Below are 17,116 nucleotides of genomic sequence, written 5' to 3'. Positions count from 1 at the left end.
ATTTTCTTGCTAGATGAGTACAAATAGCTGCTGAGGCCTGCCAGCAGGGTACATGACTTTTGGGCAGCCTCTGCTACCCTGTTGGTTGATGGACACAATTATTCCCACAGATTCTGGAATAGTGGGAAGCAGGGGCATAACCAGACCTCGTGGTGGGAAGGGGCAACTTTGGTCTGCTGCCCCGCCCCCCCCCCCCCCCCGGCTGCCTTGCCATCCCACCTGCCGCCCTGCTGCTCTCCCCCGCTGCCAACCCCCCCCCCCCCCCAACTGCTGCAGCAAATACCTTGGATGGCGCGGGTCCCCAACCCCTGCCAGCTGAAGCCTTCTCCAGCGCCGGTCTCCGGAGCTGCCACGTTGCCTGCCCTGCTCTCTCTTCCCCCTCACATCCGGTATGCTCCTTTTAGTGAAACTGAGCTCAATTTCGCTAAAAGCAGTGTGCAGGACATGAGGGGGAAGAAAGAGCAGGCAGGCAATGCGGTGGCGCCGGAGACCAGTGCTGGACAAGGCTTCAGCTGGCAGGGGTTGGGGACCTCTGCCAACAAAACAAGGGGCCCAGAGGAAATTTGAGGGGGCCCAGGCCCCCGTGGCCCCATGTAGCTACGCCGTTGGTGGGAAGCTATGTAATGGAAAACAGATTTAGGACTCACATGTTTAAAAGAGCTGTGTGGAGCTGCGGTAGTCCCAGTGTCTTCCAGATACTCATCCCAGTTAAACTCTGACTCCTCCACTCCAGATCCAGGATCTGGAACAAATTGGGAAACAACAGATTAAGAGGAAGTCAGATGAAGCCACCTCCATTCACCCTCAGATTTGAACTTTGCTCACACCTTTGCTCACCTTCAAAGTGAGAGTTATATTCCCACCCCTAGCTGTCTGTTCGTCTGTCCAATTTAGATTGTAAGCTCTGTTGAGCAGGGACTTTCTTTTCATGTTCATTTGTACAGCGCTGCATAAGTCTAGTAGCGCTATAGAAATGTTTAATAGTAGTAGTAGTTATATTCAGGTACAGAAGGTATTTCCCTGTCCCAGAGGACTCGCAATATAATTTTATTTATTAATTTTACAGCATTTATACCCCACAATTTCCCACCGATGGCAGGCTCAATGTGGCTTACAATAGTTAAAGAACAAATAGGCGAGTACATTAAATGGAGAGGGATAAGCGGGGTGGAGAGGTAAAGATAAGAAATGGGTTAGTTTGAAAGCGCACTAGAGGGGTCAGTGTCATGGGGGTCAGTGAGATAGGACAGTATCTTTAGGGTAAGCTTGCCCAAATAAGCAGGTCTTGAGGGACTTCCTGACCTGTTTTTCATTTTCTACCTAAGGGATGACTTGTCCAAGAACACAAAGAACAGCAGTGTGATCTGCATTTGGTTTCTCTAGTTCTCAGCCCACTGCTCTAAACTCTGCTGGGTTCTCTTACAGAATAGTTCCTACTGCATGACCTTGGGGCACCTAAATGGAGACGCCCAATTGTAGAATTGCCTCCTAAGGATGGCACGGAACTTGAGAATAAACCCAACAGATGAAGTTCTGTAAATATACCCAGCATTCACAGAGATTCCCCCCAACAGGGGACAGAGCAACAGAATATGAAATGTTAGCAGAATCCCTCATCACGATCACGCATGCAAAAGTGAGACAGATTCAACACCAAATAAAGGAACCACAAATTAAAAAGAGAAACATGCAAATAATGAAATGCAAACCTCAAGGCAGGCTCTGTATGTAATATACTATTGGAGAAATAGAACTAGAAATGCATTTCTTCAATATCTGTGCATAATATAACGATAAATGAGGTGCTGCATGTTCAAATTCCCAAAGCTGACATCAAATTTGATTCCCTAATGTGGCTATGCCACATGAACTTTATCTTACCACAACATCACTTTGTATTTGTTCACACCGGAGTCAGCAAACGCCTCTCCGGTACTATGTAAGCCACATTGAGCCTACAAATAGGTGGGAAAATGTGGGATACAAATGTAACAAATCAAACATATAAATGACAAGTGACCGACTCACCCGCAAATGCATGTAGAGACCGAACGTTGAGAGTGCAGAAGTCCAAGCCCCGCTTCCACCAGCAGTACAGCCCAATAGGGAGGAAGGCTTGGACATGGGCATGGAAATCAGAGGAGGAGGGAGCAGGGAGGGAAGGAGGGGGTGGAACTGAGGGAAACAGATGCAGCGATGGAGGAGAACTGACGACACGACAGGAGGAATCACGGGAGGTATCGAAAGCAGCTGGAGGACACGATGATGGCGGAAAGAGGGGGGGCGACATGGGGGGGGGGTCAAAGGTGGCAGCGGCGGCGGGGGTGTGTGAAATGGCTGCGGAGGGGATGCCAAGGCAGAGGAGGTCACAATTGCGGTACACTTAGGAGATGGGTGGACATGGATGGGAGCCCGAGGATGGAGGGTAGGGAAGAGAACAGTTGATGGACACGGGTGGATGGAGCGGATGGGAGGGGGGAGAGGAGGGTTGCTGGATATGGGGGGAGGGCAGGGGAGAGAGCAGGGTTGGTGGAAGGGGGGGAGGCCAAAGGAAAATAAAAAAACTCGCCCGTTGTTACGGGCTTAACGGCTAGTAAATAAATAAATTTCCCAAAGCTGAATGTTTTCTGGACATTTTGAACGCTGACAAAACATTCTATTCCCACATCTTATAAAGACTTCACTTTTCACCATTACAGTTACCAATGCTATACCCCACTTATCTAATGAGGAAATCACATTTTACTCTATATCCTATAATATGTGAAATATTACTGTAGAAATAGAAAATAAGAATTAAATATGCCTACCATGTACTAGAGCACCCAGGAAAGCAAAACACTCTTCATCCTGTCAAGTGCTTACTAATCGCAGTACCTGTGATGGCTTTTAAGAGAGGGTGACAAACCAGGCAGATGATCAGGACTTCACATTTTAGATGAAGATTTTGCCAATTGGCAGCTGTATCTGCATTTTACCACTTAGGGGGGGAAGTTATCAACGTGAGCTACTGTTAAGATGTGTTATTTTAGCACAGGGTCTCATTGCATACCCTGGGGCCTGTTCAAATAGCACAACATGCAGTAAAATAATATATCTTTAATGATAGCCCACGTTGATAACTCATAAGAACATAAGAATAGCCATACTTGGTCAGACCAATGGTTCATCTAGCCCAGTATCCTGTTCCAGCAGTGCCCAATCCAGGTCACAAGTACCTGGCAGAAACCCAAACAGCAGCAGCATTCCATGCTATAAATCCCAGGGCAAGCAGTGGCTCCCCCCATGTCTACCTCAATAGCGGACTATGGACTTTTCCTCTGGGAACTTGTCCAAACCTTCTATAAACCCAGATACGTTAACTGCCATTACCACATCCTCCAGCAGCAAGTTCCAAAGCTTAACTATTCTTTGACTGAAAAAATATTTCCTCCTATTTGTTTTAAAAGTATTTTCATGTAATTTCATTGAGTGTCCCCTAATCTTTACACTTTTTGAAAGAGTGAAAAAAATCAATTCACTTTTACCCGTTCTACACCACTCAGGATTTTATAGACCTCAATCATATCTCCCCCTCAGCTATCTCTTTTCCAAGCTGAAGAGCCCTAACCTCTTTAGCCTTTCCTCATACGATAGGAGTTTCATCCTCTTTATCATTTTGGTTGCTCTTCTTTGAACCTGTTCTAATTCTGCTATATCGAATTCTGCCATAATGGAACACAATACTCAAGGTGAGGTCACACCATGGAACGATACAGACGCACAATAATATTCTTGGTCTTAATTTGCATCCCTTTCCTAATAATTTCTAGCATCCTGTTGACTTTTTTGGCCGCTGCTGCACACTAGGCAGAAGATTTCAGCATATTGTCTACAATGACACCTAGATCTTTTTCTTAGTGCTGACTCCTAAGGTGGAACCCCAGCATCAGGTAACTATGATTCGGATTATTTTTCCCACTGTGCATCATTTTGCATTTGTCCACATTAAGTTCCATCTGCCATTTGGATGACTAGTCTTCCAGTATCCTAAGGTCTTCCTGCAATTTTTCACAATCTGCATGCTTTTTTACGTCATCTGCAAATTTAATCACCTCACTTGTGGTTCCATTTTCCAGATCATTTATAAATATGTTAAATAAAACCAGTCCCAGTACAGATCCCTGCAGCACTCTACTGTTCATCCTCTTGCATTGAGAAAAATGGCCATTTAACCATATCCTCTGTTTTCTGTCCAATTCCTAATCTATAGAAGGACATTGCCTCCTATCCCATTACTTTTTAATTTTCTCAGGAGTCTCTCATGAGGAACTCTGTCAAAAGGTTTCTGAAAATCTAGATAAACTACATCAACTGGCTCACCTTTATCCAAATGTTTATTTATGCCTTCATAGAAATGAGGCAAATTGGTGAGAAAACTTCCCTTGGCTAAACCCATGCTGACTTTTTCTTATTAAACCATGCTTGTCTATGTGTTCCGTAATTTTATTCTTTATAATAGTTTCCACTATTTTCCCAGGCACTGAAAGTCAGGCTTACCAGTCTGTAATTTCCACGATCACCCCTGGAACCCTTTTTAAAAATTGGTGTTACATTGGACACCCTCCAATCTTCAGGTACTATGAACAATTTTAATGACATGTTACAGATCACTAACAACAGATCAGCAATTTCACGTTTGAGTTCGTTCAGTACAATTCCGGTGTATACCATCCGGTCCAGGTGATTTATCATTCTTTAACTTGTCTATTTGGCTCAGTACATTTTCCAGGTTCACAGAGATTTATTTCAGTTCCTCTGTATCGTCACCCTTGAAAACTATTTCCGGTACAGGTAGATCTCTTACCGAAGCAAAGAATTCATTCAATTTCTCCACTATAGCCTTGTCCTCCCTGAGTGTCCCTTCATGATCAAACGGTCCCACAGATTCTCTCACAGGCTTTCTGCTTCTGATATATCTGAAAAAGGTGTTACTATGAGTTTTTGTCTCCGTGGCAAATTCTCTTTTAGCCTTCTTTATCAATGAACATAAGAGTAGCCATACTGGGTCAGACCAATGGTCCATCTAGCCCAGTATTCTGTTTTCCAAACAGTGGCCAAGCCAAGTTACAAGTACCTGGCAGAAACCCAAATCGTGGCAACACTCCATACTACATGCTTCCCATGTCTGTCTCAATAACAGATTTTCCTCCAGGAATTTGTCCAAATCTTTTTTAAATTCAGATACGCTAACCGTCGTTACCACTTTCTCTGGCAAAGAGTTCCAGAGCTTTGCATCTAACTTGCCAGTGCTTATGTTGCTTCTTATTTTCTTCATTTGGGTCCTTTTTCAATTCTTTGAAGGATGCTCTTTTGGCTCTATTATCCTCTTTCAATTCACCTTTTAACCACGCTGGCTGTCGTTTGCCCTTCTTTTCACCCTTGTTAATATGTGGAATACATTTGGTCTGGGTTTCTACAATGGTATTTTTAAACAACGTCCACATCTGATTTAAAGTCCTAACCTTTGCGGCTCTACACTAGCACCCTTCTCCCACCAACTGGGTCACAACTGCCTCTGGGCAAGTCTCCCGCTCTCAAATTATCCCCAGTGATTTCTAGGTTACTAAGGCGACACTCCCAGTGTTCCCGCAGTTCCCAGAAAGCACTCACAGACCCAACACACAAACCACCAGGATTCTTTATCAGTACAGAGAGGCGATAAACTACATATTGTTTACTGTCTTTGCACTCTTTTGTTCCACTGGTCAATTTTTTAAAATCAGCAAACAATAATAGGTAACTGAAATATGGATACATTATAACACTAACTAAACATTTGTTTACTTCTTAGAAAGTGCCCGAGGAGATCAGAGCATATAGCTGTTCACCAGTTATCAAATATAACTGTTTTTTACAGGGCTTCAGTAAAGAGCTCTCTATCTCTCTTCTCCCGGGCTGAAACTGGAGTAAAAGCCAGCACAATTGAAATTAGAAAAGCTCCTGGGCCAATCAGAGTCCAGTCAACAACAACATTTGAAAAAAGCTGGCTACATCACTCAGGCATTACAAAGAACTGACCTTTTTTTCCTTATCTGTGTTAACTAAGGGAAAAAAAGGTCAGTTCTTTGTAACAGCATAAACATAACATGCAGCACCTGCTGGTCAATCTAGAGAAATGCACTTTAGGACATAATTAAGACAGGAAAATATCCAATACATTTTACAGGCTTAAAATACACTGTTTCTTCACACACCCCCTATTAAGACCCCGGACAGCGGCCTCTACAGACCGCTGATCGGGTCTTGATAGTCCAGTGTCAGGGTGGTTCTGGCTATTCCTTTCTGGAGAGGCCATCAGTGTTACCATGCTCACTGCCTTTCTGGTGCTGAATGGTGACGTTGTACATTTGTTTAGACAGTAGTAGTTTCTCATTCTCTCCTGAGACTCTCTTAAACAAGACCAACGGATTGTGATCTGTGATGACAGTAAATTCTCGCCCATACAAATGTGGTTGTAACTTCTTGAGGGTCCACACCAAGGCCAGACAATCTTTTTCAATAGTGGCATAGGCTACCTCTCTATCGAGGAGCTTGCGACTCATATACACAATGGGGTGCTCCTCCCCTCTGCTATTCACTTGACTGAGTACAGCCCAAATGCCATATGCCGAGGCATCAGTCTATACCACAAATCTTTGTTGGTAATCAGGTTCAGCAAGTACTGGATCAGTAGCTAATGCTGTCTTTAATTTTTGGAAGGCCGCTTCACATTCTGGCGACCAGGTAATGATTTGGGGTAGTCTCTTTTCAGGCAAGTCGGTCAGGGGCTTGGCTATAGTGCTGTAGTGAGGCACAAACATTCTGTAATTCCCCGCTGTTCCAAGGAAGGTCAATACTTGCTTTTTAGTTTGGGGAGTGGGCCAGTCTTGTATAGCTTCCACGTTAGCTGGTTCAGGCTTCAGCTGTCTACCTCTCACTCTGTGCCCTAAATATTGCACTTTTGCCAACCCCATCTGACATTTGCTGGGTTTTATAGTCAGGCGGGCCTCCCTGGCCCGGTCCAATACTCCATTCAGATGGATCAGGTGGTCATCTCAAGTCTGACTGTATACAGCAATGTCATCAAAATAAACCCTAGCATGCTCCAGGAGTCCATCTACCAGTCGATTCACCAAGGACGGAAATGTACCAGGGGCATTTTTGATTCCAAAAGGCATCACAGTAAATTCATACAGACTAAATGGGGTAATAAATGCCGATCGCTCCTGAGCAGCAGCTGTTAGGGGAATCTGCCAGTACCCACGGCTAAGGTCCACTGTATTAAGGTGCTGGGCCCCAGCTAAATGGTCTAGTAACTCGTCCATCCAGGGCATCGGATAGGCGTCAGATACAGTACAAATCATTAAGAGGCATATTTTCAAAGCACTTTGGGAGGCTAAGTTCCATAGGTTTCTATGGAACTTTGGGAGGCTAAGTGCTTTGAAAATGAGCCTCTAAGTCTCCTGTAATCCACACAGAAGCAGGTTGTGCCATCTTTCTCGGGAACAAGAACTACAGGAGAAGCCCAGGGACTATGAGACTTCTTTATAACACCTAGGGTTTGCATCTCATCAATCTCCTGCTTCATTTGCCTCCCCACATCAGCAGATATTCGATAGGGACCTGCTTCAACGGGTCATGGCCACCCGTGTTTACATTGTGATTAGCCAAATGGGTAAGTCCTGGTTTAGTGGAAAACAACATCAGCAGACTTTTGTAATTCTCCTTCTAACTGCTGTCTCTGGGTGGGGGTTGATTGCTCTCGCACTACAATTTGTTGTACAGATCCCTCTGGTAAGGTCTCTGCTAAGAGGTCAGGTATGGGCTTACTATCCTGACATTGACATTATTCTGGTAGGCTTCACACAGCTAGCACCATAGCTGTGTGATTTGCATAGGCCTTTAACATATTTACATGAAAAATCAGGGTCAACAGTCTGATCAACAGGTGTATCAGTTAAGTCAGGCTGTTTCATACTCACAGCTGCGGGACATGTTGTAGCAGGGGGAAAGCTTCCAGGGCTGCCGAGGGTAGTCTGCTTACTTCACCGACGCTCCTGGTGGGCAGCCACATGGAAGATTAAACGAGGGCAGCGATGCAGGGAGCGGGAAGTGAGAGAATAGTACCAGATCCCTCAGGGAGGGAGACTGATAGACTGGATTTCAGGTAGGGAGAGGGACATGCCAAAGTCGGCGTTGGGCCCCTGGGAGAGCGAGGCCCTGTGTGACCGCCCCTATTGCCCCTGCCTAAAACCGGCCCTGAGGGGCTGGGGAGTGGGTGCGATCAATACCCTGGACATATAAAGGCATATACAGCCATGTTCATTCACCCCAGATTTTCCTACCAAGCCCAGGTCAGTACCTGTGTCATGCTGTTGATCGCCATTCATTTCTGCAATGCTCTCAGGGCTCAGTCCCAGCTGTCCCTTCAGAATTCTCACATCCAGCACCCCCTCAGTGGCTCTTGATCAATCTGCTGCTTCCCTGCTTTTCTTCTGCAAACATCCAGTAACAAGGCCTGGAAGGAAGGGAAGACAAGTGGACATTTATTTTAAAGAGTTAATAAAATGCAAGTCTTTACTACTGCCAGACACACTCAGGCCACTATCCAATCATTGCAGTGTGTTTTTCTTTTAAATTCCGGCTGCAGCAATAAAAAAATATCTGTATATTCAGTGCCACTATCTGGACAATAATCACTGCTGAACATCTGGATAAGGTGGTCAGTGCCATAACTTCTCTGGATAATAGCAATACTTAGTCTGCTATCTGGTTTACTTATCCAGATAGAAGACTGTGCTAAATTATCTGTCCTATGCTATCCAGATAGCAGACTGAATATTGCCATCATCAGGTAAGTTCCAGGACCACCATGGCTCTACTCACATAGCACTGCAGTGGTTTGTAAGGATATTCAGAGGGGTCATCAACCTCAGGACACACTCAGCCAAATCAGGTTTTCAGGATAACCACAGTGAATATGCATGAGAAAAATTTGCATGCAAATGTATCTCAGGCATATTCATTTTGGGTGACTTGAAAACCTGACTTGCTGAGTGCGTCCTGAGGACTGGGTTGAGAACCCCTGATCTAGATGATGCCTCTGAATATTCCCATAAAACTTCTAAGCACCGTATTCACATTACAGAGGGCAGCAATAACAAGTCAATCCTCTTTATACCTCTGCCACCCCTAGGGGTATAAATTCTATGCCCCTCCCCACCCCCCCTCCCCCCGCCAGAATTCCTACTGTCTCTCTTTCTTATATCCAAGAGATACCCTTTACAAATTACCACAAAAATGTAACAATCTGAACCTAACACTCCTGGTGGTGTGCCTCTGGTCACAGTGCCTTTGCAATCTTCTTAGCCCTTTTCAATATTGACCCCAATGAGGGTTTTTTGTTTTTTTAAACTCTTTACCAATATCACTTTCAATTACTCATGTTCCATCCAGATGTGCAGAGCAATTCTGAAGGCAATCTAGTCAGCTAAGAGGATTATCGACTAGATTAATATAACATAGCCAGCTAGATGGCCTGATGCACAGTACATTAGGAAAAACTGCTCAATGTATAGAAGTGTGATGTATAGAAGTGTGATGTCCACAGGGGACTCTGATAAAGACTAGAAGCGGTGCAAAGAAAAGCTACAAGAATGGTATGGGATTTACGTTACAGGACGTATGAGGAGAGACTTGCTGACCTGAACATGTATAGCCTGGAGGAAAGGAGAAACAGGGGTGATATGATACAGACGTTCAAATATTTGAAAGGTATTAATCTGCAAACGAACCTTTTCCGTAGATGGGAAGGCAGTAAAACTAGAGGACATAAAATGAGATTGAAGGGGGGCAGACTCAAGAAAAATGTCAGGAAGTATTTTTTCACGGAGAGAGTGGTGGATCCTTGGAATGCCCTCCCGTGGGCGGAGATGAAAATGGTAACGGAATTCAAACATGCGTGGGATAAACATAAATGAATCCTGTTCAGAAGGAATGGATCCTCAGAAGCTTAGCCGAGATTGGGTGGCAGAGCCGGTGGTGGGAGGCGGGGCTGGTGGTTGGGAGGCAGGGCTAATGCTGTGCCCTGAAAATGGCAGATACAAATCAAGGTAAGGTATACACAAAAAGTAGAACATATGAGTTTATCTTGTTGGGCAGACTGGATGGACCGTGCAGGTCTTTTTCTGCCGTCATCTACTATGTTACTATGTAATAGTGCTGTGGTTTACTTAGATTCATTATGGCAAAAGAGCAGGAGAAACATTTTTTTTAAACATTAGATTCTAATATTTGCTGAGGAATGAACTAAAAATCTGATCTCTATTTTCAAATGAATTACTAGGAAAATATATTTTCATTAGTACTGTTGCTCTGTGCTACGACAACAGGTGCAATAACCACCGATGCCATTACTTCAGTGCCAGGAAGAAATATTATACTCATCTGACATCAGGAACCTGTGAAAGCAGGTCAACTTCCACAAAACTCTAAAAAGCAGCTTCCAGACAACCAGAGTATGCTAAATAATAGAGAAAATATAACATTACAAAAAAAACACCACGGTACCACAGACCATCCTGCAAGAGAAAAAAAGCTCTCATGTGCCAAGTTTTTCTGCAGGATGAAATCCACAAGAGCTTTGCTTAGAAGAACCTAATGCTCAGATGTTTCCTGATTATCCTTGTCCACTAGAGCAATGCTACTTTCAGAGATACTTTTGTTTTTCTGAAGCTTTTCGCGAGAAGACAAGTCTGAGTAAAATAAGATCCTGCTATTTCTTGCATGGGATGGATACATACAGCTGACATATGATCAATTCACTGTACAGACACATGGTCACTGCCATTTGGAAATTAAATTTCAAGATCAGTGTGCATTTCTTCCTATCTAGTGGTTGTCATCATATATTATATGTGTGTGTGCGTCTCTCTCTCTCTCTATATATATATACAGTGCAATCTGCTTAAGAGCAAGGGTCTGGGACCAAAGAAATGCATGCAGTTAACCAGAGCACGCACTTAACCGTTGTGATGCAAAGAAGCTTGACATCTGATAAACATATGTATAGTACTGTTTATTATTATATGTACAGTATACGGTCTCAGTTAACTTACATTAGGCTGGCTTGAAGTAATCAGTTATAGTCCTCTGTACACTCTTGGGTCTGTGATTTCCATAGACTACGTCTGCCAGACGGTAAAAACTGTCATAGCACTGATATCCAGTAGCCTCCAGACAGGCCCGCACTGTGTTGAGACTCTCCAGCGCTCTTGCAAAAGTGACAGGAGGTTGTTGAATTTCGTCAGCATGTGCCTCGCTGCTCATTTCTTCACCTGTTCCATCATCAGCCGTTGTTGCCTGCGTGTAGGCGCATATCTCGACATCAGTGCTGTCTTCAGCTGTTTGTACATCGTAATCAACAGCTATGTAGCGATGGAACTCCTTTTCAGTAAAACCGGCTAGGATGTCAATAACTTCTTCATCTGACGCGTTTGCAACAGCTGCATCTGTTTCATCCCTCTCCACATCCTTAACAAAACTTGCCTGCTTGTAGCAGTTCACAATGGTTGCCTGTGTAACTTGATTCCAGGCTTCTTTCTGCATATGTAGGGAATCCAACAGGATTATGAGCCAGTTCAACAGCACGTTTATCCTTGGCAGTCTGGTCTTCCATAATGCTCATCACACGACGTAGCACAAGAGCCCAATAATGTTGTTTGAAATTGGCTATTATGCCCTGATCCAGAGGTTGGATCAGAGAGGTAGTGTTTGGTGGCAGGAAGACCACCTTGATGTTAGACAGCCTGACATCATCCCTGTGTGCAGCACAGTTATCACAAAGCAGCAAAATTTGATGCTTTTGTGCCCGTATTCTAGTGTCTAACTTCTTTAGCCAGTGTTCCCAAATTTCACCAGTCATCCATGAATTTGCGTTAGCCTTGTATGACACAGGAAGTCGCTTAACTTTCTTGAAGCAACGGGGCTGTCTGCTCTTTCCAATGACGAGGGGTTCCAACTTCTCACTCCCATCCATATTGCAGCAAAGGAGGATTGTCAGTTGATCCTTTGGTGTTTTACCTCCAGTAGTTTCGGCATGTTTGAAAGCAAGTGTTCCATCAGAAATCGCTCGCCAGTAGAGACCATTTTCATCAGCATTGAAAATTTCACGAGGTGCAAACTCGTTCAAGATGGTAGGAAGAACTGAAACAACCCAATTTTCAGTACCAAACTCATCAGCGTCTTGTTTCTCACCATGCTGTTTCTTGAATTTTATGCTGTTCCTCTCCATCCATCTTTCCAACCATCAAACAGTGGCTTTGAATTCAGTCAGTCCAAGACTTTCTGCTACCTGGTTAGCTTTCTCTATAAGCATTGGACCACTGACAGGAAACTGTCTGCTCCTGACTCGAAAAAACCACCGAAGAAGAGCATCTTCTATCTCCTCAGCTTTTCCCGCCCGTTTTCGTTTCTGTTGTGGATTTGTATTGTTTTGCCAGTCTTCCAAAAGCTGGTCTTTCTGCTTCAAGATGCGTGAAATTTGGGATTGACACCATATTCTTTAGCAATAGATGCTTGACTTTGTTTTCTAATTTTTTAAGAACTTCTATTCGTTCAGCCAGTGTTAAAGTCTTACAGTTCCGCCGCAACGAAGACGACCCCAGTGTACGCCCTAACAACATTCTTTCGCTTATTCTGCCTGTGACAGTTAAAGAGGCAGTAAATTTGAAATCTCATTGGTTGTCACGCGCCAATCAGCTTCCAAATTCCATGCGCGCACTTATGCAGAGTCTTTCCTGCAGAGGAGCGGTCTTGAACTATGCATATAAGCAAATCTTGCACTTATCAGTGGTGCGCTAAAATGAAGTTTGTCCCCATAGAAATTGATGGTGCCAAAAACGGGACCGAAATTCGGCATGCAGTTAAACAGAGCATGCTCTTATCCGACGTGCAGTTAAATGGAGTGCACTGTATATATATATATATATATATATATATATATATATATATATATATATATATATATATATATATATATATATATACATACACACACACACACACAGACCACATCTATCTATATCTATACAACATCAGTTAATTACCTAATGAATAAATCCGGGACTGAAAACAAAAGACATCTGGACCTTTCTAATCCATTTTTTAAGTGCACAAATGCTTCTATAAATGAGTACAAAAATGAGATTTTATCCAGTTACAAACTGATACTCAAAGCATAGCTGCTAGCAGAAAGCTTTGGACACATTTATCAGAGGACAACTTTCCCCTAATTCTATAAACCTGGACACACAATTTACAACTCATGCATAAACTGCATGCGCATGTTTCTAGGGGTCCTTTTATAAAGCCATGGTAAAAAAAAAAAAATGGCCTGCGGTAGTGTGGGTGCATCTTTTTGGCACACACTAGGCCACTTTTTACCATGGCCATTTTTTAATGGGCCGGGAAATGGACGTGTGCAGAGATTAAAACTAGCACATGCTTATCTACGGCCTGAGCCCTTACCGCTAGCTATTGACTCTGCATTAGCCAGTTAGCACATCCTATATAATAATTTGCACCTCCAACGTTCTACGTCTGGATGCCTAGGTTCATAACACAATTCCCAGTGGTCCACCTTAACGTCTGAACGTGATGACATCAGAGGGCGGATCAAGGAGAGGGAAGGGAATCCAGCACCAGCCAGTCACAGAACGTTGGCGGTGAGGATACAATCACAGGAGAATCGTCCCTCCCCTCCCTCCCCCCTGTCCTCCGAGTTCCAGGCCCCCCCTCTCCTCCAAGTTCCAGACCTGCTCCCCTCCCTCCCTCTACTCCGAGTTCCATGCCCCCCTCTCCTCCCTCCCTCTCTCTCTCTCCCTCCCCTCCGAGTGGCAGCCCGACCTGCATTGCCCACCCTCTTCTCCCAGTCCTCCACCTGCCCCTTGCCTTCCTGCGTGCCGGCCTGAATTTAAAAGTTCTTACCTCGGGGTTCGGCGGCAACAGTGAAAGGCGAGCAGGCATGGCACTTCAGCCTGCTTTCCCTTCTCTCTCAGCTTTGCCTCTGGTCCCGCCCTTCCGGAAACAATAATAAGACTGAGACTCAAAAGAAATCAATTATTGCTTACCTGAACTAGTCAATCTTCAGCTGAATTTAGTTCAGAAATCAGAGACCAACTGTGGGATACATTTGTCCCATCATTTCAAATGATGTGTTTTCTCTGTTACAGAAACTTTTGCCTACTCGTTGTGTATTGGACAAATGTCCCTGAAGTTTATTTTTCAACCTTCCTTTCTCTATTATATCATGGCTACTTCTGTTTTTTTTTTTTTTTTTAAATCAACTTTTGGAACAATTAACACCAGACATGGGTCATATAGAAGGAGATTCTATATATGGCGCCTAAAAAAAATGGGGCTGAAATCAGTGCCAACTAAGTGTATTCTATAATTGGTGCCTAGATTTAAGCAATTTTGTGGGGTGGTAGAACAGTTGTGGGGGCTAGTTGTTGGGTTTGGGGTAGTTTGCAAGATAGTGAGGTAATTGCAAAGAATAATTTTGAGGAGGTATGGGCAGTTTGCAGGGTGGTGAGCAATTAACGGTTTCATTTTTTTTTTTGTGGGGGGGGTTAGGTCAGTTACAGGGCTAGCTTTTTGGATGGAGCAGTTTGTAGGGTGGTGGGGCAAGAGCAGGTGTGTTTTTTTTTTAGGAGCAGGAGCAGTTGCTGGGGGGGATAATTTTGTGGTCAGGGTAATTTGCAGGGAGTAGATTTTGGAGCTGTAGAAATTTGTAGGGGGGATTAATTTGTGGGATCAGTGTGTTGGCTGGGTAGTGAGGCAGTTTTAGGAGGATAGTTTTTGTGGGTATGGAAGTTTGCAGGGTGGTAAGGAAGCGACAGGGTATTTTTTTGAGTGTGGGGCAGTTGCAGGAATAGTTTGTGGGGTGGAGCAATTCTGGGGGTAATCTTCAAGGTGGTTCGAAAGTTGCAGGGGCATAATTCTGGGGGGTGGGGCAGTTTCAGAAAGTAGATTTTGTGGGGTGGGGCAGTTTGTGGGATTGTGAAGCAGTTCTGGGGGTAGAAAAGTTTGTGGGATGCTGAGGCAGTTTTTGTGGATGGTACAGTTTGTAGGATGGTGAGACAATTGTGGGAGGTAATTGGCGGGTTGGAGGCATAGTTGCAGAGAATAGTTTTAGAAGTGGAACAGTTGAGGAAGTATTTGGTGGGGGCAATTACAGAAGGTAGTTTTGGGGGATGGGGACAGTTTGCAGGGTGGTGGAGCAGTGGCAGGGGTAGTTTTTCTGGGTGGAACAGTTGAAAGGAGATAGCTTTTCAGGGTGGGACAGTTTTCAGAGTGGTGGAAGAGTTGCACGAGGGTTGTTTTTGGGGATAGGGATAGTTTGAAGGATATATTTTAGGGGATGGGACAGCTTTTATGGTGGCAGTGCAGCTGTAGGGATATAGTTCTGGGGGTTGGGGCAGTTTGTGGGCTGGTGAGTCAGGTGCTCTGGGTAGTTTTTGTAGGTGGAGCAGTTTGCAGGGTGATGGATTTGAAGAGTGATGGAGCAGATGCAGAGGGATATTCTATGAGGATGAGAGTAGTTTGCAGGGCGGAAGGTAGGAGAGTTCCAGCAGGAACTTTTTCAGGATGAAGCATATTTCAATATGATGGGGTAGTTGTGGGGTTTGGTACAGAGAATAGGAATAAGGTAGATTGAAAGGGTAACTTCCTAATTGCCATGTTTCAGTGTACAGTATGTGGAACTTGTTTTCCTAAAGAAATGAACAGGACCATTTTTTATTGGGGGAGGGGACTATTTCTTGTGCACCCCTAGTCTGATCTGGCCCATTTTTTAACTGGATATGTCCTTTTACTATTTTTGCTACATGCCAAGTTTCATCCTATTCTGTTTAAATTTTGCACTCATTTTGTCCCCAGATAGAAAGACAGATGGAAGAGAGATAGGCATTCTCAACCCTTTTTGTATAATTCTTTCCCATTTCTGCTGGGTTGGAAAGAATAAACACACATCTGCGAAGGACCCAAGAGTGGTCAATCATTTAAAGCATCAGAAGGTATCAGTGACAAGATATGGAAAGAGGTAAAGTCACTTTTCATGAACTTAGATGGCTGATGTTACAAAATGACCTTCATACATTTTTTTTTCTCTTTTCACAATAGCATTACCTTTCATGGTACAATGGAGAGACAGATCCAAGCGAAGGCAGAATGGAGCCTGTAAGCGCAAGAGATCAGCGGTCACTGGTCTCAAAGGAGCCAGTGAGCTTGTCATATTGATAAAAAAAAGCAGAGTGAATGTCTCAGGACAAACCAGCTCCAATATCTTTCAGACATTGTTGAGAAGAGAGTTCAAAGGGGCTTGGGTTGGTGAATGGGAATGACACAGAGAGACCTTCTTTTGCTTCACCAATTCAGTGCTAAAACAAATTCTCTCTCCCCCCCCCCCCCTTCCAGTTCTCACAAAGTAACTACAAAGATACTAGGAGAGGACTTTAGCCTAACATAAAAACTGAAAACAAAATTACAGGTACACTTTCCTTTATCAAAAATACTTGCAGTGTTGGGCAAGTTGATGTAAATGGTTGATCTAAAAGAAGTTGTGGCTCCCAGCACTAAACACTATTCTATAGTCTCCTAACTTTGAACGCTGTTTATATACATTCCCAACACCTCAGAACTACACCCCCTTTCATACTCACCCATTCTCACACCTCTCCTCAACAGTACAACTCCTCAGTAGCACACCCTCACCCTCACTCACCCACTCTAACATACCCATTCACACTCTCTCTCAGCAGTACACCCCCACTCAGCCATTTTCACACACCCCTCAGCACTGTCAATGTTTAAGGCTCGCTTAAAGTAGAATATATTTAAAACGGACCACAGTTTTTGGGCCAGTCATGGATCCAGATACTAAATTGTTTGTTTTCTATCTAGGGCAGTTGAAACTACAATGGAAAATGAAATACGGCTTGCAGATCAGCAAAAAGGGCAGGCTAAACTAAGAGTTGATGAAACGCCAGTTGAAAATCAAAGGCAACTTGAGCACCAAAGGGAAAGGCAAGCCTCA

The 17,116-nt window shown here is 44.0% G+C and overlaps 1 protein-coding gene across 1 annotated transcript in view; it reads right to left on the bottom strand.

The window, feature by feature from the left end:
• Window positions 1–17,116, bottom strand: part of SFMBT1 (Scm like with four mbt domains 1) — a 255,005-nt gene that overhangs the window by 84,742 nt on the left and 153,147 nt on the right. The window contains exons 2-3 of the mRNA XM_030205994.1: window positions 8,384–8,539; window positions 648–742 (exon numbers count right to left, since the gene is read on the bottom strand). Coding sequence (XP_030061854.1) covers window positions 648–742; window positions 8,384–8,411 — 123 coding nt within the window. The 5' untranslated portion in view covers window positions 8,412–8,539. The remainder of the gene's footprint in view (window positions 1–647; window positions 743–8,383; window positions 8,540–17,116) is intronic.

This window comes from Microcaecilia unicolor, chromosome 6 (genome assembly GCF_901765095.1).
Source record: "Microcaecilia unicolor chromosome 6, aMicUni1.1, whole genome shotgun sequence".
Taxonomy (NCBI): Eukaryota; Metazoa; Chordata; class Amphibia; order Gymnophiona; family Siphonopidae; genus Microcaecilia; species Microcaecilia unicolor.
This window is presented reverse-complemented; position numbering and strand designations above follow the sequence as displayed.